Source organism: Condylostylus longicornis, unplaced genomic scaffold (genome assembly GCF_029603195.1).
Source record: "Condylostylus longicornis isolate FDR11 unplaced genomic scaffold, ASM2960319v2 ptg000027l, whole genome shotgun sequence".
In the NCBI taxonomy this organism is placed as follows: Eukaryota; Metazoa; Arthropoda; class Insecta; order Diptera; family Dolichopodidae; genus Condylostylus; species Condylostylus longicornis.
In genome coordinates this window covers 158715-183607 of record NW_026577996.1, presented here as the reverse complement: position 1 = coordinate 183607, position 24893 = coordinate 158715, and the positions used below count along the sequence as shown (strand labels likewise).

Genomic DNA, 24893 nt, shown 5'->3' with positions numbered 1-24893 from the left:
ATTAACAGTATTTAAATGCAAAATAATAAATGTAAATTCATAAATTTTCTCCACTTATAGATAAGTGTAATATTTTAAAGTAATTAACGTCAAATAATGTAACAATTACACCTACACAACAACACATGAATCAATTCTAATACAAATCAGCCACATTCTGATTATCCCATTAACTATTAAACACGAATAATACTAGGTACATGATGTGAAAATATGAAAGATTATGTCCGAGTATTGAGTAACCAGTATTCTTGATCTACGAGGAACTAGTTACTTCAAATCCTCGAAGTAACAAGTATTTAAATAAAAGTCGTATCTTGAAAATAAATATAGTGAAGCCCAAAACTTCAGGTAAGTCTCTTTCTTTGCTCTAAACATTGTCGGACGAAAATTGAAATTAAATGCCAAATTTTTTTTTTCTTGGAAAAATATGCTGCACTGATATAAATAGTAAACAAAGAAAATCAGCGTGAATTATGACTCTTGATTAAAAAATTAACTCTTGAGAAAAAAAAATAAAAAATACCTATTATTGTTTTCCTAATTTTTGCCTTGGGTTCGTAAAAAAAATCATATTATTATTATGTATGTGAGTATATAAAAATACATAATTTAATAAAAAGAAATGAACGTACGAAATCTATGTTAAATGCATATTCGATTCCACATACAAGGGTGTTTTCTTTTAATATGTTCAATTGTTCAAACATAAAAAAATCTTTGAAAAAGCTTTATTAACATTTTAATAAGTTTTTTTAAAGTTTTCTAATGTATTATGGGAAAAATATTTAACATTTTTTTTAACAAAATATAATGTTAAAGTATTAAAAAAGAATTGTACATTATTCACTTTACGTTGAATTTAAAATCAGAAAAAGCACAAAGTAAAGCTTTATTTTGTTGAACAGAATGCTAATGTACATAAATTAAAACTAACATTCTGTTAATTCTGTACAAATTTGTATCATACTTTCTGCAAAATATATATGGTTATTCTGTTCAAATGATTTTAAATAGAATAAAATAAATTTTAGTTGCAAACAAGTATTTGAGTGCACAAGTGAAGATAGTCGGAACACAATATTTTTTTTATTTAGAAAATTTTGAGATAATTATAAATTTTAATTTTTATTTCTATTGTTCAATATAAAACTAATTAAATAAAATGAGAAGGTGCATGAATAGTAAAAATTTTAATCTAATCTTGTTAAAGCATAATTTTTTTACAAAAATACTTAACTTTTCTTCAGTATCAAGTGGACAGGTAAGAAGAAAAGAGTATTACGTATGTTAAAGTATTTATGTACGCGTGAACGTAGTTCATTTTGTTAGAAGCTCATTTAGGAATCTGAAGGTACACATGTACCTAACCAGATAAATATAATTTTGGTATTTTATAATTCTGGCAATTTAGTAATTCTAAATTGTTATAAAGAACATATAACTTAATTTACTAGAGTGACAATTAAAGCATAAAAAATTCGATTTTTGCATAGTACCTACATGTTGTTATTTTTAAATTTTGTGTTTTTTTACTATTGCAAATTAATTGTTTTCAGCCCAGCTGATTTTGTTTTGGTATATTCTTAAAACATTTTGTAAAAGTTCTTTGTCAAAATTCCATATTCTTTGCAATTTTTTAATACAAATAATCCATTTCATGTATGTGTCTCGTCATTCGTCATTCTATGTATGTATGTGTCTACTAATTTATCCATAACATTATACTAAGCAAATAGAATATTTTTTTCTGTTTAATTACTTTTTTGTAATAATATGTCAAAGTTTATTATATTAAATTTTTCAGTATTATATTCAAATTTTGATCGTTGAGCTAAAGCTTCCACCTGAATTATGAAACCGTAACTCTAGCAGAATTTTTTCTACCTAACATGGTTTTTATGAAAATCAGTATCAAATCAATGATTTAACACAAATGTCAATTGAAAGGATATTTGGAAATTTGAATTTATTACTAATTCAAGAATTCAATGTGAGGAAAAGGAGAAAAAAGAAATACGTATAAAAGTTTTAATTTATAGTATATTATTTCCATACATCAACAACTATGAATGTATATTTAAATTGCCTTACATATACACACTTATATCCACAAAACTCAAAATTATTTCAATTTTAAATAAATTTCTTTACAAGATACATACATATATTTTTTTGTATAGATTAAGGTTAAATAAACATTGTATTTTCATTTATTTTGTGTTTTTTTAATTTTTCTAATATATTGATTATAAAACTAAGTCCGTACCGTATTTTAAAACAACATAGAAAAAACGATAAAATCCATCATGTTCTCAATAAATTATCAGGAAGTTTATGCTCGAATGTTCAAAATGCACAGCAATCAATTCTCAGTCAACTATGTGTTATGATGTTTATTCTTTTAATATAATTTCAGATCAACAGTAATGATGTACCGAGGATTGACGAGCAGTGGTTAAATGCAAAGCCATTCAATAAACTTCCAGGTCCTTCCAAATATGTATTTCCACTAACTTTCTTACCAGGAGGTACCTTCTAATATTTTTTTAATTCTTTGTTAATTTGGCACATACCAATAAATAAGTACCATTTTTAAATAAATTTAAGTAAATTTTCCATTTTTTAAAATACTTTTCTTAATTTTTTCCTTGTATTTTACTGAAATTAACTTATATGATCTTACAGCAATTTTTTTATTTTCACCGCACTCTCGAACTTAAAGGCGAATCACATTGAATTTTTAACGCTTGTAAAATCCATTTCTTTTTTTATTTAACAATATAATAAATTTAAAAAAATTAAAAGAACGCTATTTTTTTATGAATAATTGTTTCATTTAAACTTTAAACTTTAAAATAGGGAGCATGCATAACAAAACCCTCTTAGATGTTCATGCATTTATAAGAAAAAAATATGGCTCAATCAGCTTACTAAAGGGAAACTTCGGACAACCAGACGTCGTTTTTACATACAATCCTGAAGATTTTGAGAAAGTTTACAGAACCGAAGGTGTATGGCCGATGCGTATTGGTTTGGAAACATTTCAGCATTATCGTTTAAATAAAAGACCAGAAGTTTTTAAAGGAATTGGCGGTTTGGTTACAGAGTAATTATCGTTAAATTAATGCACAGATTTTGATTTTGTTTTGAAATTTAAATTTAAATTTATTTTAGGTTTTTACAATGCATCAATTTAGTATTTTTTTATATGTAGAAATTCATTTGTTTTTATTAACATATTTTTAATTTTAGGCAAGGAAAACCATGGCATGAAATTAGAACAAAAGTGAATCCAGTTTTAATGAAAACGCAAACAGTGAGACATTCTTTGCAACAAATCGATGAAATTGCTACTGAATTTTTGAACAAGTACGAATTATTTTTCTTATTGAAAATTGCAAACCAACTTCAATTTTATGACAGAAAAATATGACTTTTTTTGAAAATAATCTGTAGTAGGATAATATTAATTTGTTAGAATTTTTTCTTTGCTCTAGAATTCCTCAATTACGCAATCCAAAAACAATGGAAATGCCAAATAATTTTTTTGATGAAATAAAAAAGTGGTCATTTGAATCAATAAGCACTATAGCATTAAATCGTAGGTTAGATTTAATCAGGTCTAAAAACCCAGATCCGAAAGCACTTCGTTTAGCTAATGCAATGCAGACATTTTTTCAATTATCATTTGAATTCGATGTTTTGCCATCATTTTGGAAATATTATGAGACAAAAAAATTTAAAAAGCTGATGTCGACATTTGATGAAATAACATTAATAACAACAGACTATATCGAAAGAGCAATTTTAGATTTCAATACGAAATCAAACGAGGAAGCTAAAAGCGTATTAGAAAAGTTATTAGTACTTGATAAACAAATTGCCTTTATAATGGCTATGGATATGTTAATGGCAGGAATCGATACGGTAAGAAAATTCGAGAACTTATAAGTTTAAAATAAAGTAAAAACCAATTGATGATTGCAGACTTCTTCAACATTAACTACAGTCTTATACAATTTAGCTAAAAACCCTAGTAAACAAAATAAACTTAGAGAGGAAATAATGAAAATTTTTCCAGAAAAAGACTTTCAATGTACAGTACAAAATACAAAAAATATGCCATATTTAAGAGCTTGTATAAAAGAGGGGCTGAGAATAACACCTATTACACCTGGAAACTTTCGAATGACTGGACAAGATTTGGTTTTGAGCGGTTATCAAGTACCAAAAGGTACAGGTGTTATAATGGGTGTTATGGCTTTATCTAATGAAGAAAAATATTTTCCAAAAAGTCATGAATTCATACCAGAGCGGTGGTTAAAAGAGGAACCGTTTGCTTCTGCTAAAAAAACATCCAATCCATTTGTGTATTTACCATTTGGTTTCGGCCCAAGGACTTGTATAGGTAAAAGAATTGCTGAAATGGAGCTGGAAACACTTATATTAAAATTAATTCGAAATTATAAAATTTCTTGGGAGCAACCGGATTTAAAATACACAAGTAATTTAATTATCATTCCAGTATCACCCTTAAAATTTAAATTTGAGGAAATTTAGTTAATCTGATTTGATTTTGTAAGCTATCAATTGAGATCAATTTAAACAAATATAATCTTTAGTTTTTTGAAATTTTTATAATATTTATGAACGATATTTAGATCTTAAAATACAAAAATTTTCCTGAAAATTATGAGGTCGGGTTTAAGAACCAACTGTGTGTTAGTGTGAATCGAATAATATCGTTTTTATTAATTTAATACTAACTAACTTTTAAATTAGCTAGTAATTAAAAAATTTAAAGCTAACATTACTAAAAGAAAAGGAATTTGCAATGTTTGTAGACTAATTAGCCTTTGCATAATAAATTTGTAAAAAACCATTTTGCTTTTTTATTGAAAGAAAAGTCTTAATATGAAAATATTTTGATAAGTATTCAAAAACTGTGATAATTTAAAGAATTATTGTCTGGCCACTTTCTTCTACAAGCGAAATGAAGGATATTTATTATTACTATAAAAATATCAGAAGTAATTATAATTTTAATAAGAAACAATAGTGTTCTATACCACTATACTAGCATTTTATGACAGTGTTTGTATTATTGTTATAAGAAATATTATAGTGTGTTTAAGTGTAAGTACTTACAGATCGAAAGATGTAAGTCATTTTTAATTTTTATTGTAAAATCTAATCGATCAAAACAAAATAATAAGTATTGTAAAATGCAAAAACATTTGCCTTTAACATTTTATATTTAGAGCTTGTATATCTTTATAACTTTACGTCTAAGTATAATGAAAACGATTTATTTAAATAATTCTCTTACTACTATAATATTTTAAGCTTTACTCGTATCCAGCCTGTGCTATAAATGAAGATGGTAAAAAGGTATATTTTTGGAAAAAGAATTTTTGTGAAATGATCAAATCTTTAATAAAATAAAATTCGTTAGGTATGCAATAAGGACATTAGGTAACTTGTTCTATAAACAGTAAAAAATAACTAGAGGAAACAATTCCAAAATAGTGAAAACACTTTTTTAAAAAACAAATTTTTTTCATTTGAAAAGCAATACATATTTGAATATGTATATTTAAACAAATACGTATATTTGTTTAAATGTACATATTTCTCGTGCTCAACGCTTTATCAAAGTTGACTTTCTTCTATTGCGCAGCATACACACTTCTGTTAAAAGAAAGTCAGCTTTAAAGAAAGTGCGTATGTTGCGCACGAAATGTTAGCAAAATAATAAGTAAAGTGTTATTTTTTGAATTAAAGTAGTTTTTTTCTTCTTTTTAAAAAAGGTGTTTATGGAAAATATTCCGATTATTATCAATTGATTTTATAAAATCCTTTATGATTTTAAATTTTTTAAAACTCAAAGTTTAAAAAAAAACGCCTCCGTCATATTTTTATAAAATATGATTAATAAAAATATTTTCGTCTCAGTCACATATTTTTGTTAAAACTTTTTAGTAATCCCACAGTTCCAAATTTCAGTATAACTACAATTTGCTACTGATCCAAAATGTAATGCAAAAAACTATCACAATGCAGTATGCTCAAAAATGCATAACTTGAGTAGTTACTATGCAGAGAAAAACAGACAAAGCAACCAAAAGATTTGCTCATTTGGAATACATGTCAGAAAAATGTTAACAGTGCACCGCGACCAGAAAATATAGATCTATTGTGCTCCCCAACGACCAGGAGCGGGACAAAGCCCTATAACACTCGCTCGAGACCAACCCTCCTGATGAATTCGAGCAACTTTGAAGAGCCAGCAGACCGCAGCTCCGCCCGCGTGAGTACGTAGTTCCCCAGTACCTCTCTTGTCATTCCCTTAAAAGATCCTCGTCCTGTCCGCAACACATGCATACATCTGTCCGAGAACTCCTCGTCCTGTCCGCAAAACCTGCATACATCTTTACTTCCCAGTCCAAGCCTATTAAGGTGAGCCCTAAAGCGACAGTGCCCTGTCAAGACCCCTGTGAGAATTCTCACCTGATTCCTGCCGAGCCACATTATTTTCCTAAAGCGGCGCTGGTCATAATTTCCCAGAAGCTCCATAGCCTGTCGAAGCCCTGGAAGACACCTCCAGAGCTCCGAACGCCACCTCTCTATTTCCTTGCTTAGTTCTCCTCGAATCGTATGTGGTCCGATTCCGCAGAAGGGCTCTGGCCCAAAAAGAGGTGTGCCTGCTCGCCAACGAGTCCGCCGCCTCGTTTCCTTCTATGCACACCTGTATAGTGTGCAGACGCTCAAGCTTTCTTCTCCTAGTGAAGGGCATCAGGCTTTTCTTGCTAGGATTGAGTTTGAGTCCCACAGTGCCACACCAGGCCTGTGCCACCCGCAGGCCTCTTTGCACAACATCGCAAAGAGCCTTCTTAAACTTCCCCCTTGCGATGATAACAATACCATCAGCGTATGCTTGAACGCCTATATTCGGCGGCCAAGCACTTCAAGTAGGCCATCCACAACCAGACTCCACATCAGTGGTGAGAGGACATTAGAGGGCCAAGCTGCTCCTGCATATTCTTATTAAGAACAACAATAACTCCTCCAGGCCACGCTGCAGAAGTACTGGTGATATCCCATCCACTCCTGGAGCCTTAAAAGGCTGGAAATTGCCAATAACCCATCTCACCCTCTGATATGTAAAAATATCTGCCGCCCTTTTCCAATCCTCACGACATGGGGACCTACTTTCCCATGTCATCCGATTTTGGCCAAAATTACCGCCAGGAAAATGCGTCTCCAAAAGAAGAAGAGTCCTTTGCTCTTCATTCTCCGTGTAACTATCATCCGGCCTCCTCAGAGATGCCGCGATTAAAGCGTTGTCCTTTGCCAACGCCCTATGTAGCCTAACAGCCGTCGAAGTTTCCGTTATTCCTTCGCAAAAGGATCTGAAGCTTCTACGCCTGGCCCTGCGGATCTCCTTGTTTTAGGTGATCAATTTGTCCCATACCGGTCCCAGGTCCCTTCTCGTTTGGCTTTATTGAAAAGCCTGCGAACCTCACCCCTCATGTTCTATAACTTTCGGGTCCACCATGGTGCATCGCTTGCCACCCCCGAACTGCTAAGGAGACAGTCCGACTCAAATGACTCGACCATGGCCCTCCCAACCTCGTTAATTCCTCGACTATGGCTTCTGCCAGCCGGATTAATTCCTGCTGGCTCAGCATCGTCGAAGGGTATTCCCCCGACAGGACAGCTACCTTGACAGCTTTAGTAGCCACGGCGTAACTTGTCCCGGGCTCCGCTTGTGATGTGGAGGGTATGGGGTGCGTTCCCATTTCCTTTTTTTTGCCCAGTTCTTCTCCTTTTTGCCTGAGCATCTTGGGGTGTTAAGGACTCTCGTCCTCTTTTCCTTCTTTGAATTGACGGAGGAAGGTCTCCAGCCGGTCTCTTCCGATCCTCAGCTAGTTTCCTGGCCTCATCAGGGGATTTTTCCTGCTCCAGGAAACAAAGGTACCATCTGACACCGGCTCCGCTGAGTCCCCGACGTTTAGGGTCATCTAAGCCCCCAAGTTGGTCCAAAGGGGGCAAGTGGGGTTGTTTCCTACGGCTTATCTGTACTGCAGCTGTTGCAGAGGTCATAATGGAGGTTAGTCTCCATTTTCTCCTCAACACCACCCCTTCTTGTGCGATCGGCCTTGTCCCGATGAGCTCCTTCCTCAGGGGTTGTTAAATCGGTGTTCTCCCGAATTTTGACGGTCCTGTTCAGTTTCCTGTTTGTCTTGTTTTTGTTGTTTTGTTTGTTTATTTTCTCCATTTCCTAATCCCACGAGTAGCCAGGGTAAGGGTGGTCCACTACGTCAGAGTCCCGCATGACGCAGTAAGGTCATAATACTCCCTGAGGTGACTCGGTATCATGGAGACTCCGTTCGCGACAGCCAGTATACCCACCGGTTGCCAACTAATCCACTGGGCACAGGTCATGTAACACCACTGTAGTGGGGGTGGTGCTTATTGAAGATAGACCAGTGCCATTGCTTGCACCTCGCTCTCGATCTATTCGGCATGGTTGAACCTAACCGACACCACCATTGCAGCGTGCGCCGACACAGCTCTCGAGTTCATTGGCCCTACATAAGCCACCTAACCACGTCAAGGTAGAATCTCACGAAACGAGAAAGAAGCTTTAACATAATGGTTGAATTCGGCGGGTTAATAAATAAGTTAAGATAAATAATTTTATTAGCGACCGCATTGTGTAAAGGTAGGTATGTTCGGGGGGAAGCATAAATAAACTATTTTTAGATAGGTGTCGGTCTGTCTGTCTATCTGACCACATCAAATCTTTTTATAATACATTTTTTATAATACTTAAAATACATTTATTTTATATTGCTTTCAAAATTTTTATCACGCGAGCTGTTATTAACCTGCGTTAACATTAATAAATATATCTTTAACTATTATATATACTAATTTAATAATTCACTTAACACTTTAGTTTTTAGAAATTCTATGGGAGCTTGTGGTGTGTGCAGCGGCTTTTTAATTGCATTATTGTTGAAAAAATCTTATTTTTTTCCTTTTCCAAAAGAAAACGTTACGTTGTTTGTTTCTGCCGCAAGTTTTTAATTCAATTTCAATGAATACTAAACTCTTTTTTTAGTTTTATATTCAATTCATATTCAAACAATTTAAAAAACTATATCAGGGAGCCCTTGAAAAAATGTTCATTATTTTTTATTTCTCACAAATCATTAATCTATGTGCCATCCCATTTAATTTTTCTCTTATGCAAAGTTTAATATTGTTAAGGCTCAACTTTATTTCAAATCATCATTAATTTTAGAATTATTAAGTAATTGATGGTGAACGGTTCTGTATGAATTGATTTGAGTGAATGTATATTAATAATCATTAATTATTTAAAAATTAAAAAAAAAAAACAATCAAAAAATAATTAATAAAATTTACCGAACTTAAATTTTTATTAAAATATTACGTGATAAGAAACGAATTTATACTTATAATAGTTAACGAAATTTAAAAGGAAAAGAAATTGAAAAAAATAGTTATTTTTTACCTTTTAAAAATTTATGTGATTTTATATCAAATTAATTGAATGGAGAAATAATTATATAAATAAACCTTATTTTAGTTTTTATTTGGCGTTTTAAAACAATCAAAGAGGTTGATAACTAAAATAACACAACATTAAAAATAATTTTTTGGATTTAAATATACATGTACATATGTATATAGAAATTAAATAAAAGCTTTGAAAAAATTTCGTATAGTAAGTAATTTAAAAAATTTATTATTTAAATAAATTTCTTCTTTAATAAATTAATACATACACACACATTAAATAATTTGAATATTTTAAGGCAAATTTGTGCCATTTTTGTTAATTTATGTAGGTATACACATTTTAATTTTTTAACATTCAGGATAACTGTATAAAAAAATTCATAATTTCTTCTTTTTGTACAGTACGATACTTAAAGTCAAAAGAAAAAAATTAAGTTGTGTGCGATACAAATCACGTTGCTTGCATTATTTAAAAAAATGGCTGACATTTTCTGACATTTTCAAATAATGTAAATGGAAATTGAATAATAAGAAAAATGAAACCGAAATGAAATTAAAACCGTCAAAGTTTAGTGATAAACTTTTGCTCCTTATTTTTTTGATATCTCAATGATTTATTTATTTTCTTTTATTTAATTTTAGATTTGCTAAAGTAAAACAAAATTATGATTACAGAAAAAAAGTCTTAAAAATATAAGTATTTTTTTTAATGAGCTCCAACAATTGTATAGAACGAAACTGTATTTTTATAAATGTTAATAAAATATTAATTGCAAACATGAGAAAAATATGAAAAGCGCTATAGTTTGAATTATTTAAACTTTGCATGAAATCTTTCAGAAGCTTTATAATCCGTACAGCCTTTTTTTCACAAAAGGTACCTGAAATCTAACAAATATATTTTTTTGACCCATTAAAATTATGATTAAACTTAATGTAACTTTGAAATCGCTAGGCAAAACATTATACATTCGTACTAAAAGTTATGCACAAAACTTTTGCAATAAGTTTTATGATAGTTGTTTTCATCCTTAAAATTTGTTTCCTTAAATTGTACAAATAGGAGTGTAAAATATAACAATCTTATAGTTCACATAGGTTAAAGTTTAAGGAAAATTTAAAGGTCTTTTACTGTTAAAAACTTAATAATACTGAACACTAAAACTATGAAGTGGTATATGTTTGTATTTGAAACATGTTTTATATATGGTTATACATATACATATAAATACTTTTATGTTGTAAGCATTTTATTATTTTATTGTTGCCAATGTAAACAACCAAAACTTTGCCATTCAGTATTTTTACAATATAGACACATTTTATGTAGATCGACCCCAATTATATTTATTCAACCCCAATCTGAAAACAAAAGAGAACTAATAGCTATTTAAAAACTTATAAATAATTTTTGATTAATTTAACATAATGTATGAGTTTAATGACATTTACTTCTATTACTTAAGTTTTTTTCTAAAAATCTTGAATATATGTATATCCTAAATGCACCCCTTCCCTTTGTATATAAAATGTATTGGCAATACTTTAGTACATACAATCAATATCATTTTATAAATCATTCCTATAATGCACAAATGTAATAAAATAAATCTTTATACTTTTGACATATGATTAGTAAATGTGTATATACTTATGTATTTTTTTTCCGAAATGTTATCACAATAAATAAATTTAAAAATAAAATTGATATACCATTTTTTCAATCCCTGAAAATTGCTTAGAAATTTAAAAATTAACAAATGTTATTTAATAAAAAAAATTTAATTTTCAAAAACCTTCACCCTGACATTCAAAGTTTTATTTTGTTCACTAACGGAAATATTTAAATATGAATATACATACATATGTACCTATGTACATGCAAATATAATGTATAATGGTAAATTTTAGGCAGACACTAAATTGGATGGAGTGAAAACTTACAAAGTATGTATTATGTAGTCAGAAATATTCTCTATCATATTTGATATAATATTTTGGCCAAAAATGTTTTACATTTTAAAGCCCTGGAAATGAAATTCCAAAATTTTTAAGCATATGTATATTATATTGTACATATATTATAATATCAGATTAAAAATGACAAGTATGTTTCATGACATTATGTGAAATGACATGTTGTGATTTGAAACAATAGTGATGAAAATTTTATTTTTTATAATGTATAATTCTTAAATATTAAAAATAAAGAACTCTTATTAGAATTCTTTTAATTAAAAGAATTCATAAAAAATTATTAGCGTAGCTTGTAATTAATATGAAATCATGATTAAAAATTAGTTTTTTTTACATACTTTTTATGCAAATCTTCAAAGGAACTGTATTTTTGTACATACATATATCAGTAATAAAAATTAACAATAATTACAGGGGCTTACACATATAATTTTTTTTAACCTCATATCCATTTTGTAAATATTTTAATTATTTATCTTTAAATATTTTTCATTTTTTCTATAAATCTGCAATGAAATAAATTGCATAATATTATAAGTACATATAAACAAGTAAGATACAAGAAAAACGACTTTATACAACATCATATACAACATCTGAATATACATAATTGTATGCATATAATTATGTATGTAAATTTTAACCATTTAGAAAACAACTTTTCCTACATTTTTGTGTGTTTCCATATACATAGTTTTGACTTGGTAACTAGACTTGGCAATCAAATATTAACAGAAAGTAAAAAACAATACTCATCGTTTAAAATACAAAAATTCCAAATAATGACATAAATAACTAAAATCTATTTTTGCAACATTACGGCGAGTATAATTACATATATTCATATACATATACATATACTTATATTCTAATTAATTAAAGCACAAACTATTATATATAAAATGCTTCTTATCATCGTAGACATTTTGGTTGAATTTATGGTGGATACTATACAAAAAAAATTGTTTTTTTTTTTTTGCTAAATACACTTGCACCTCGCTTTATATCTTATCACAAAATTATTGAAAAATATAATAATTCTTTTAAAAATAATATTAAATAATTTTCGTATGTTCATAAGCATATTTATAGTATAATACTTGTATAGCAGTAAATAAATATGTATATATAATATAATAAGGTTTAAAGTTCAATTATAAGGTATTCGTCATTTTAATATAAAAGAGAAGACATAATAATTACAGAGAGCACAAAAACATTAGTTGCGTTTGAAGATTTTTATGTATAGATTGATATACATGGGTACATAATATGTTTTATAAATTGAGTACGTAAAGCAATTGATGTGCTTATACATATGTATACAGCCACTCATTAACCGAAAACATTTTATTTTTTTTTGTCTGAAAGTATGGTAGACGTCTGAAGGTTTATAAGATCATCGTTTATAAATCTTATGATCATCTTATTACTTATGTATGTACATACGTACGTATTATGTTTGTGTATACCGTTCAACAATTTTATAATATAAGTTTTAGATTTTGTTTTATTTAAACATTTTAAATTGCGATAATAATTGAAAAAAAACTATCTTAATGAAACAATTGCAAAAATTTAATTATTGAAAAACAACGATGACTTAAAGAGGAACAAAGTTTGAATTTAATTTGATAGGTAATATAAAGAATTAATCAATTTACTTACATTAATTACTATAATGTAGGTACGTACATATGCCGAAAACAAAAGGTCTTACTGACATATTTACAACGTTTAGATATTTTAAAAGTTTTTCCATTACTGATAAACAAAAAAACTGTATAAAATATTTATTTTATAATATTGTAATATTTAAATTTATAAAATAGTTTTTGTTACAAAAACATATGTACATGATAGTATACAAGTAATTCTACTTTAAAAGCTCTGTATGAAATTTGCCGTTCTATCTTGAAGAACCTGAAATATCGATAAACCTCACATCAGCTTGATTTCATAATAAACATTAAATAGTTATTTACCTTTCTAAATGAAATGAATTTCCCATTCCATGCCAATCATAATCCCATACTGTATATAACTCCGGATACATACTTATGTATACAAAACATTACTTAAAATCATAAATTCAAATAAAAAAAAATTTGAAAATGTATTCTTTTTACTTTGGATTTGACGGGCATATAATTAAGTTTTTTGTTTTACGGGCATTTTGATAGTTTGGTTTTTATGGGTACTTTTTTAGATAGCATATAATACGTAGTTCTATTTAATTATCGGATTCCAAGAAAAAAATCTGATGTAATTAGTATACGTATACATATATCTGACCGCGCACTGAAACAAAATTGTGAAAATGTCCGTTGAACATTTCTTTCAAATTTTAAGGACACTAGTAAGCTCCTAATTAACATACCTAAACAAAGATAGACTTAGCCCGTAATAAATGTTTAATGTTGCCCGTAGAATGTTTTCTTAAAAATGATCAGAAATATAAAGTCGTTTTTTAGTAAACGTCAGTTTCCGAAGCCTAACACATTCCAAAATTTGAACAATCTCTGATATGACCAAAGTAAACTCTTATATCTATATGTAAATTTCCATCCAAATCGGGTCTACCAAAATTTAGATATGTACATGAGTTTTCACATGTAGACACGCCAAAAAACCAACATGCCATCATTTCGTTAAAATAGTTTATTTAGACTTCTTTATGGAGGAGAAGTGTATTTCCATCGAAAAATCGAATTGCGAAATTCCGTGCCATCATATTACCTTCCTTATTGTATGCAATGCAATGAAATAGTAGGCATTTACAAAAATTAACTAAACGTTTTTCTCAATAAAGTTATTGAGAGTGATCTTTTACCGCTTGCTTTGCTTGTAGAAACTGTTAAATAAATTTTTAACAAGTTCCAGAAAGTATTAATTTTGAATCGAACACAATCTATTTGCAGCGTAGTAAGGACTCGATAGGCGGGAGACTCAATGGTATTTACACAAATCGAAACGCGTGGATGTGGATGCATAAGCATAGGAATGGTCTTCCCATGTTTACGCGGCCGTAACGGTACGGGTATAAAAATTAAAAAATTAATTTTTGGGCTTTAAAAATAACGTGTCCGTATTCAATATTCGATGGCATTCACACAATTTTATTCAATTAAACTAACTTCGTAAAAGTGTTCAATAATGTTGTTTTAATAAGCCGTAAAAAAATTAATTTTGATAATACGCAAATTTTTTAATACCATAAATGCAGATGCATAATATATACATGTATATGTGTATATACCTTCATACATATTATATAAAGTTGTAGGCTTACAAATTTATTTAACAAGTGATTTCACTAAAAGTGCTTTTCAAAGGTTATCTTTAAATGTTTACTATTCAAACAGTTCCCATTTCAATATTTACTATAGTATAAATATCGTTATCACTTTAAACTTAACCAAGCAATTAATAAACATTAGACAAGCAAATTTGTGTTATCAATATGTCTAATAAAATATTTTTTTTTATTTGTATTTTATTTAAAAGCGTTTAGCAAAAAAATCTAATTTAGTCCAAAAATAGAAGTTCCTTGAGCATTTTGTAGTTAAGTATCTTAAAAAAATGTCAGTAGTCCAAAGGAAATCAACAAAACATCAAGAAAAAACATCATCAACATTATCAGGAACGAAACAAAAAGGTGTTCAAGTAAAAATGAGTACAGCTAAAACAGTAAGCGAAACAATTGATGATACATCTGCAACAACGTCGGGGTCTTCAAATAATATCTATGATAAAATTTACAGTTTGGTTGGTAAAGGTGCATCTACAATTGTTGGTCAATTTACAATTGAAAAAGTAGATAATTTACTTACTATTGTGGAAAAAACAGCAAAGTGGAGTCTTCCTGAAGGTGAAACAATTAGAAAAAACTTTTTAATATTTTATTTCATTGAGTTTTCCTTTATAAATTTTTTATGAAATGAATGTAAAATTTTAAAAATATTTTATTTAGGTTCAAACAGTTCAGAAAATGTAAAAGATAACAAACCATCGAAACTTGAAAGACCCTGCGGATGGGTATCATTTTTATTTTTGATTGTTACATTAAGATGCGCTCGTGTGGGCTTATCGTTTGGTTCAATTATGATCGGTAATGAACCAGTTACGCCCCAAACAATGGTTAACTTTTTACAAACGCGGCGAAGAAAACTACGTGCTATAAAATATCAAGGTTTAAAATCATTACGCAATAAACAAAGAGCAAATGAAGAACGGCCAAAACGTACAGGAATTATGGAGCAATTAACTTCTATTTTTAATTTAGCAATTTGTCAACCAGGTACATTTATTAATTGTAATAACCAAAACCTATCATCAGTTGCATCAGCTGCTACTTCTACAACAGCTACCAACAGCGCAAGAATTGTAAAAAACGAAAAAAACACCAATAATACTGGCGAAGACAATGTTAAAAATGTAAGATTTTCAATTTTTAAAGAAATTTAAAATACGCAATGCAAAACTTATTTATTATGGTTATTAGTTCAAATTTTAAACAAAATATATACATATGTGTATTTAGGTGATCGCATCCAATAACGTACAAAAAGTTGAAGCACAAAAATATTCAGAAGAAGACGATGATAGAGTAAACGAATGTGATAGTGATGAAGATCTTCACTGCACCCAACTTCTCGATAAGTATGGCGATAAAAGCAGTGATTTTGATGATCCAGATTATACTCCAAGTGCTGAAGATGGAGAAGCAGAATCCTCAGAAATAGATGAAGACAGTGATGATGTTGATATTGATAAAGGAGTTTCTGATGATGATACGATTAATTATGAATTTTTGTCCCAAGAGGTAAGTATTTCTCAAATGGTTTTTGGATATATTTGTATGTATTCTTTCATTAAAGCAAATTTTTGAGTTTTTTCTTTAAAACATTAGTATGAAGTAGCGCCTTCAAATCAATTAATGATCTATTCAATGTCTTTAAACCGTTATAACAGTTTTAGCTATTATATTTTTTATATATGTACTTGCCTTTGGTATTTCGTACGTGATTCCTTAAAATAGTTAAATTTAAATTGAGTTTCGGCTTCCAAATTATTAATATTTAAAAAATATTAAATAAGAACGCTTCAAATGAAAGTGTATGAAAGGTTATTTAAAAACTAGTAATGTTACAAAATAAATCCTTAAGTACCAAATTCTTAAAAAATCAATAAGTGCATATTCTTAGTGTATTTTTTTTTTTGCACATACACACATATATATAATACTTAGATTTGATTTTTTATGTTTGCTTATTAAATAATATTCATTAATTTGTTTTTTTTTTTATAATTTAAGAAACTAAAAAATCTTTCGGGAACACATTCAACTGAAACAAAAGACGAAACCTCAACAATTGAAAATACAATGCATAAAGAGAATGGACCGTTAACTTTGAGCTACGGAGCTGACGATAATGGGGGTAATGAAAAAATAAATGTACCATCAGGAAATGAAACTAATGAATCGGAAAAACAAATGAATTCATCGTCATCATCACCATCCATACTGCCACTTAGAACGTCTCCAACGCTATCAGATTCAAGTCCTACAAAATCAACTGCAATTAATCCAGTTCGCGTTTCAGCAAAAATTGGTAATGGAGTTGTTCATCCTTAAAAATAATAATCATTTTTTTACTGAATTTTTTTTTGTAAATTTATCATTTGATTTCCAAATATGAAAATATCAAAAATGAAAAAACTTACTTTTGAAGTTTTGTCATACTTCCATTTTGTTTACATTCACCACAATATTTTTTTTTAAATATTTTTGATAATTTTTGTATGAAAACAAACAAAACTGATGGTTATTTTTTTAATTTTTTAATCATTGATCATTTTTTATATATTTTTTTGTCAGTTCATTGTTATTATTATAATCTGTTCTTATTAAATTTCTTCTTAATTAAGGTTTGTTTTATAATTTATCTTTTTCGAGTAATATAAATTATAGATAATATTTTTTTTATTATTATTTTTATTCTATTTTTGAGGGGAGCACTTTGAACAGGGATATTACATATTTTGTTATTTGTTTTGTTATTTGTTTGTCATTTCCGCTTTCTAATACGCATATCATTGTCAAAGTTGTGAGTAGTCTTAATTTCAATATTTTTGAAAAATATGACACCTACACGGTTATTAGAAAAGCCACTGTAAAGTATTGAATTAATATTCAAAAAATTCTTCAATGGTTGATAATTTTTCCGAAATATAATTTTTTTCTAGGTGTATGAAAAGAAAACTCCCTTTTATTCGAATTAAATTCGGATTTTATTCAAATTATTAAAGAATTATAAGAAAATCAGCTTTGATAAAATGCGTATGTAGCGCACGAAATATATTAGCAAAAATAAAAAGTATTTATTTGCGAATAAAAGGGAGTTTTCTTTTCATATACCTAAAAAAAATTTGAATTAGTAATTACTTTTATCAAAGTAATTGTTAAAAAAATATGAAATAAATATAAGTATAATTTTATATCATAAAAGGTTAGCTATAACATAATATCCAAAACTAAAATTTTGTTTAAAAAGTAAAGTAAATCTTCAAATGCTTGTCATTTCAACAAAACTAAATGAAATGTTATCCTTTTATTTGTTAAATAGTGTATTTACGCTAATTTTTAATTTATTTTACTACTCCTACAATTCAGAATTAAGATAAAATTTTAAATAAAAATAGTTTTTTTTTATAGTCAATATAATTGAAAATTAGAGTAAAAACTAATGCCATATATACATATCTATCAGACCTCCAACCTGAAATTATTTACCGAAATATTGAATCGGCAAAAAATAAAACAAAAACAATTTTTATGTTTTATGTTTTCGAAGTATGCCGATTGAAATATTTTTTTCATTTTTTTGTGAAATTTTTGAGTAATCTTTATAATTTTCATTTTATTTAGTAAAGTTTTAATAATTATAGGTTATAATTATTATTTTTTTGTTTTTTTCTTCAACTTTATTTCTTATTCAAAAATATTACTCTCCAATTCAGTACCCTTCCATTTGGAAGACAAGAAAGGTTGTCTGCGCTAATAATTGCAATTTTTATTTAAATGCATTTTTCAGATGGAATTTACTAACTGATTTTTTTAAAATATAAATTTTAAATTTAAAAAATATGTGGAATCAGTAGGGACAAAAATATTGATAAATTTCTTTCACATAAATAAATTCCGATACCGCTTCCATTAAAACTCTATATAAATTTGGAATTTATTTTTGATTTGCTCTCTATGCTAAATGGCCTGATAGATATATGTATTTGGCATTAGTAAAAACTATTATGCTGCTTTAAGTGATCTTTATTTTAAATCAAATAAAATTTTAAAATCATTCGATTTCCAAATGGATTTATTACGACTTCGTAATTTTAACTTTATAAATGCAAAAGTACCTTTACAGCTTTTATTAAATCGCTCAACAAATATGCATGGCAAATTGCACGTAAAATCGTTTGTTTTTATTATTGTCATTTTATATTACCTACATAACTAGGTATTATGTATTCGCCAACACATATCACTTACGCTTCATGTTTTTGTGAAAAACGTGCATAAACTAAAACGCATTTCCAAAATAGATTATGAAAAATGGTTTCCTGTTTTTGTGTCTTGTAACGCATTTTTAGTGTTTTTAGAAATTGGAATTTCTAAATTTTCTTAAAATAGTTGCACGTATTAATATGATTTTAGCTCAAAATTGCAATAATAAAGGAGATGATGAAATATATGAAAATTTTTATGACCCTGTAGATGTTTATGATTATGATATTCAGAGAGGTAATAAATGTGATTTCTAATATATGTAGATGTTTTTTAAATACGTAAGTTACATATGTATATATATACATATTTGGTGTCATTTATTAAGTGTGTTTAATATACTTACTTTGTTTTTCTATTCTTAGGTCTTCGGGTTAGATGCCAAGATTTAGCAAGATTATCATACGGTGAAGAGTGTTTTTTCAGTCCAGTAGGTGTGTTTGATTTTATATTCATAAAAAAAAACAATTATTGCAAATTTTTCAATTTTATGAATTTTAAACACTTTAACGTAAAAATATTTGCACAATGTCTAATACAAATTTCTTATGATTTTATAAATACATTTATAAATCAACTAAGCAGTAATTATAAAAATTTTGAATTAAATTCTTTCCCACAATGTTAAGAGCGTCACAATCTCTGTTCAAAACGACAGAAATTTTATGTATAAGCGCACTAATTATCAATCATTGCATTTTCTAAAAGTTACGTACATATGTACATATTATTGTTTCGCTGACTTATTGAAATTGTAAAACAAGTGTTATCATTTCACGAGCGCTAGGCAAATGCTTACACTGGAGTATTGTTTTAACTCGAATTAACACTGAATATTAAAAATTACAAAAAATTTTTTGAAATTTTCGAAAATTTATATAAAATTATTTTCACAATAAAAAAATTCCTGTAAATTTTTTTCCTTTTCATTCAATTTGCATACGAAAAACAAACGACTTTCATTGAAATCTTGCAAACTTTTGTTTTTAAATTGAAAGATTAGTTACATTTTTGTTTAACTTTTTCTATCACTTTTGATTTCAATAAAATTGAGCCGTAGAATATGTAAATCAGGGCCGAATTGAGATCTATAAATGTTAACAAATTAAACTATTTTCTATTTCGTCTTATATGTTTACGTATGTATGTACATATTCGTTTAAGTGTTAAGGAATAATAGTAATGCAATTCGTATTCTCTTATGCCGTACGAGAAGTGAAAACTTCGAAAGATACAATGAGACAAAAAAGTATTAGAAGGTTATAATCGCCCAAAAACTGGTCTATCGTTGAGTATTTACATATTATGTATGCATTTTTGAAAAAACAATGAGAGTTATTAGAAAAATTAGTAAATATTACAAAGCATCGTTTATTAACATACGTATGTGTTAAAACATAGAATATTTAGTACAAATTTTTTTAATGAAATCATTGAATCATTCTTAAATTTTACCTCAAAAAAATTATTATGTTCAACTAGATTTTAGTACTGCATTGGTTCGTCTTAATTGAATTCTTTCCAAATTTGCTGATAAATCATAGTGATTTTGTTGTTACAGTCGAATTATTCCAATTAGATAACTGAAAAGAAACAAAAGTTTTAAAAATTACATCGCAATTTTTTGTTCTAATTTAATTTAATAAAAATTAAAATTTTAAAATGATTACACAGGATGATTATAAACATATTCGTATATTATCTTTTGTACTTTAGGATCACCTTTGGTGCATGATGGACCATTGAATAATTACATGCAATCATCACAATTACCAGAAGTTGTAATAAATAGTGCGCCTCCAACTTCTATAACTGAAAATGTTGTACCAGATCGGGCAATAATAAACAGTATGTAGAAAAATCACTTACTTTCTTTTTCAATTTTGTTAACCTTTTCGAGGAATATGCTTTAATGCACAATAAATACAATTTTTTGATAATAAGGACTTTGAAAGGTTTAAAATCAATATTGTATAAACCAATGAAAATATCAAGGTCAATCAAAAGTTAAATTAATAATTGGAAAGTCAACATTTATGTTTTATATAACACAACAATATCTGTTAGACGTTTTCGAAGATATAACAGTTTTTTCGAAAATAATTAAAATATAATTTGTGAAATAACAATTGTAACATTTGAATAATTTTTTTATTGTTTACCAAGTTTTCTTTTTACCTGTTTTTCTTTTTATCTGTTAGCGCATGCCATATACTTATCTCTTATCTTTCGCTTTTTTTCTAAAAAGGAAAAGAAGCAAATTAAAGCTACTAAATTTAAGAGAATGACAAGTATATGGAAAAAGCGTTAATTGAAGATTTCAAACAAATTTAAAGTTTTCGTTTGAAATAAACAAAAATGAAATTTAAACTTCCGTCATAATAAAACTTAAAAAAACAAAGAAATTCAAATGTTTTTATTACCCGAACCATGAGAGATAAGCTCCTAAATAGTTTATTTTACCCATTTTTAAAAACCCTTAATTTAAACTTCCATTGGACTTAATAACTTCCCTAGTTTAGAAAATATAGCTCTGCAAAAATTACCTCTGAAGGTTCTCATCTTTCTTCACGGACCTTCGACCAAAGTGGTAGGTTATTCCTCTTCTCAGTTTTGTAATATTAATTCTTTATATTATTATGATAAAAATTTGGATGAACCTTAATATTATAATATGTATGTATGTAAGAAAAAATTAATACCTAATTTTAAATGTTGTATTTATAATTTAGCCATATAGCCTAAATTTTCTTTTTAAACATCCGCTTTAGTTCTTTTACTACGTCAAATGTTTTGAACCAAAAGTTTCTTGCGAAATTTTAAACTATGACGTTGTGAAGCTAATGAACAGATTTGTCCGAGCAACGCATATACTACAAAAGCATGAAAATCATTTATGAATACTAATGCAAATGTCATGAATTTCAAATATAATAAAAATTTCATTAGGAAAAGGTTAAAACAATTGAAAATTTTAAACATTATATGTACATACACGCACGTACATATGTATATAAATTAATTTTTAGATATTTTTATTTGTAGCTAATGAAATGTTAACAAATGAAAGAATGAAAGTTAACACTGAGTCCATTAAAGGGAATGTAAACAATTTAAAATCACAAAATAATCATGTGCCAACAAATCAACAAAATAAAAAAAATCATTACAATAATTACAAGCATAATAGGGGAAGGAAATTATATTAGAATTTTGTTTTTATATTTATATACATACTGATTATATATATATTATATTTACATGCATGTGAAAATGAAAATATGTATATATATTTATATATGTATATAAAAATATATTTTTATACAGACAATAATATTATTAACTTTGTTACAAATTATTTAATTAAAATATAGTTATATTAAAAATAATTCTTAATTTACCTACTGTAATTCTATTTAACCTAACGCTAATTAATAAATTTATAAAATTTTTATTATAATTGTCTATTTAATCAACAAAAATATTTTATAAAAAATATGTGCATATATTTTTTTTCAATCAAATTTTCAAGCACATATTCTCTTTTTAGTACTTAATAAAAACAATATAAAGTTTTATGCTTAAAAATATAATTTACAGATATTATCGGATGTAAAAGTCGATTATACATTTTGCGTAATCGTTGAGTATTAACCTTATTTAACTATCTGGATCTTCTAATTTTCAAACAAATAATCTCGTAGAAAAAATAATAAAATAATTTTGTTTTAAATAAATAGAAAAATATAAAATATATACGAATTAAAAGGGGACACTCGGGTTTGAACCGGGGACCTCTCGATCTGCAGTCGAATGCTCTACCACTGAGCTATATCCCCATTTAATATAATTTCGTTAAAAATTATTTTAACAAAATTATAAAGTTTCTCTTTATAAATTAAAATCAAAATAAGAGAAAGCTTTTGATTTAAAAAATAGTAAAGTGATCGGTAATCTCTGATATGAGTTTAACTTTTATTTTTCTAAATAACAATATTTTGATGTGTTTAGTTTAAACATAAAAAATATACTCTGTACAAGCAAACGCTTTTTTTGAGAAATTAATAAATAAACAAATAAATAGGAAGTTGGAACTTGCCTTATGTTATAATCGAAGCAAAACAAATTACATATTACAATTGCGTATTTTATTAACTTATATCTAAATAAAATTTTTAGTGAACGTACTTGAGCACAGATATATGCATACAAATTATACAGGGTGAATCAGTAAAAAGTACAATATTATACATCATTGTTTTTTCGGAGTTTTTCGGAGTACCATGAGAATTTAAAATTTCAAATTAATTGGAATTCTTCCATTTTGTATTTTTTTAGTATTATTTATCGCCACAATTTCGTGTGAAATTTTTAGAAACTTAAAATTAAATTTTAAATTTAAATTAAATTTTTAAAAGTGAAAAAATCTTATGATGGTTTAAAAGGTTTTATTAAATTTAAGTTTTTATTAAAATTTAATATTTTTTCTGTTTCTGTACCTCACTTGACCGTTTAGAACATACCAGGATTTTGTCCACGTTACCCTATTTGACTATATTTATGAATCTTTAAATTTCGCTTTCTTAGGACCTATTTTTGGGCTTCAACCCTCACAGGTAGAACAGCGATTTTCAGAGAGGATCTTCACGTAAAAGTTTAGAACACGGTAACCCACTTGAACATATTTAGGACCTTCAATTTTTGCTTCCTAGGACTTATTTTGGCGCCTGAACCTTTGTAGAATTGATTTTCAGAGACGTACTTTATCTATACTATAAGAAATTGATTTGATTTGTAGAGAATGCCGAGAGCTTTTTAACAGTATCGTACTTAACTACATTCAGAAGCTTTTAGTTTATTTTGGCAAAAAAGGGACTGGAAGGGCTTTTTGGCCCCAGAAAAGCTTTTTGGAGCCAATAGGATTGAAGCTGTCAACGAGATCTTTCCAACAACCTTTTCACAGCTCATCTGTTCGATAGGTTATTGAAGAGTTGAGTTATTAGAGTTTAAAAGTTCTAAAAAATTCAGTTATATCTGATTTCCGAACATATAAATAAGAAATGAAGTCAATGAAAACGTAGTGACGTAGTAATAATAAAGTAGCGCATTTAAAAACATGTAAATTATAGGAAAATAGGTACACATCTATGGCGTACATTTTCCCTCGCTCAATAACTCATATTAGTACTTGTAAAATTGAAAATTAGAAGGTAACTCTTTAACTTTTTGTATACAAACATTGGTGTATGGTGAGTGATTGCATTTAAAGAATGTGTTTGGAGAAAAAAAATGTATTTTGAAGTAAACCTTAATGCATTACTGCGTCTCATAACTGAGAAAAAGCAAAACAATTTCTGTTACATAAAATTCCAAAAATATTTAGCGGGCAGAGTAGTAAGGCATAAAATTAAAAATAACGCTGTATATCTGCAACGTTTTATGTATTTATGGATATCAAAAGTGAGTAATGAAATGAAATTTAAGAAGTGTTGTTAATTTTACTACAATTGTATTTTACTACATTTTGGCATTTCGTACTACTATACTACTACCAAGCCATTTTTACTACTTTTTTGCCTTTATAAAGAAAATGTCATTGTTTGTTACTTAAACAATGACAATGACGTTGTTGTATTGTTACAGAAACCACTTGCGCAACAAAAAAAAAGTTAAATTTAAAACCCATCGCGAAAGAGACGGCTAACGTTGAAATTTCATATTAATGAAAACTCGCAATTGTTATTTTTAATATGAAGTATTAAACCGAAGTTTTGAAAGCGGGTAC

General features: G+C 27.8%; 2 protein-coding genes and 1 non-coding gene across 6 annotated transcripts; 2 read left to right on the top strand and 1 right to left on the bottom strand.

Moving 5' to 3' along the window:
• The first annotated feature begins 1047 nt into the window (after positions 1-1047).
• Positions 1048-4885, top strand: LOC129607591 (probable cytochrome P450 12b2, mitochondrial). The gene is made up of 6 exons (XM_055518685.1): positions 1048-1264; positions 2420-2531; positions 2863-3109; positions 3256-3372; positions 3501-3930; positions 3991-4885. The coding sequence occupies exons 1-6, from the start codon at positions 1166-1168 to the stop codon at positions 4561-4563; spliced, it is 1578 nt and encodes a 525-aa protein (XP_055374660.1). The 5' UTR covers positions 1048-1165; the 3' UTR covers positions 4564-4885.
• Positions 4886-9339: 4454 nt separating this feature from the next.
• Positions 9340-22539, top strand: LOC129607557 (suppressor of Mek1). Of its 4 annotated transcripts, XM_055518611.1 has the most exons (10): positions 9340-9565; positions 9626-9763; positions 15043-15406; positions 15509-15972; positions 16079-16360; positions 16853-17150; positions 19259-19345; positions 19474-19542; positions 20825-20956; positions 22154-22539. In XM_055518611.1, exons 3-10 carry the CDS (start codon positions 15118-15120, stop codon positions 22315-22317), a joined length of 1785 nt encoding a protein of 594 aa, XP_055374586.1. In that variant the 5' UTR covers positions 9340-9565; positions 9626-9763; positions 15043-15117; the 3' UTR covers positions 22318-22539. The 4 variants fall into 4 exon arrangements, with proteins under 4 accessions (XP_055374586.1, XP_055374588.1, XP_055374587.1 ...); XM_055518613.1 differs by having other exon boundaries at positions 9340-9763; positions 22138-22273; XM_055518612.1 differs by lacking the exon at positions 19259-19345 and having other exon boundaries at positions 9340-9763.
• A 336-nt stretch (positions 22540-22875) lies between these two features.
• On the bottom strand, positions 22876-22947 carry Trnac-gca (transfer RNA cysteine (anticodon GCA)). Its single transcript has one exon. It is a non-coding gene; the product is annotated as a tRNA-Cys (tRNA).
• Between the last annotated feature and the right edge of the window lie 1946 nt (positions 22948-24893).

Bases quoted from the DNA above. Each gene is read 5' to 3' on its own strand.
- LOC129607557 (XM_055518611.1), top strand. From the start codon at position 15,118: ATGTCAGTAGTCCAAAGGAAATCAACAAAACATCAAGAAAAAACATCA. The intron at 15,973-16,078 runs GTAAGATTTTCA...ATGTGTATTTAG, and splicing joins GCGAAGACAATGTTAAAAAT to GTGATCGCATCCAATAACGT. The intron at 20,957-22,153 runs GTATGTAGAAAA...TTTTATTTGTAG, and splicing joins AGATCGGGCAATAATAAACA to CTAATGAAATGTTAACAAAT.
- LOC129607591 (XM_055518685.1), top strand. From the start codon at position 1,166: ATGAGAAGGTGCATGAATAGTAAAAATTTTAATCTAATCTTGTTAAAG. The intron at 3,373-3,500 runs GTACGAATTATT...TCTTTGCTCTAG, and splicing joins GCTACTGAATTTTTGAACAA to AATTCCTCAATTACGCAATC. The intron at 3,931-3,990 runs GTAAGAAAATTC...TGATGATTGCAG, and splicing joins TAATGGCAGGAATCGATACG to ACTTCTTCAACATTAACTAC.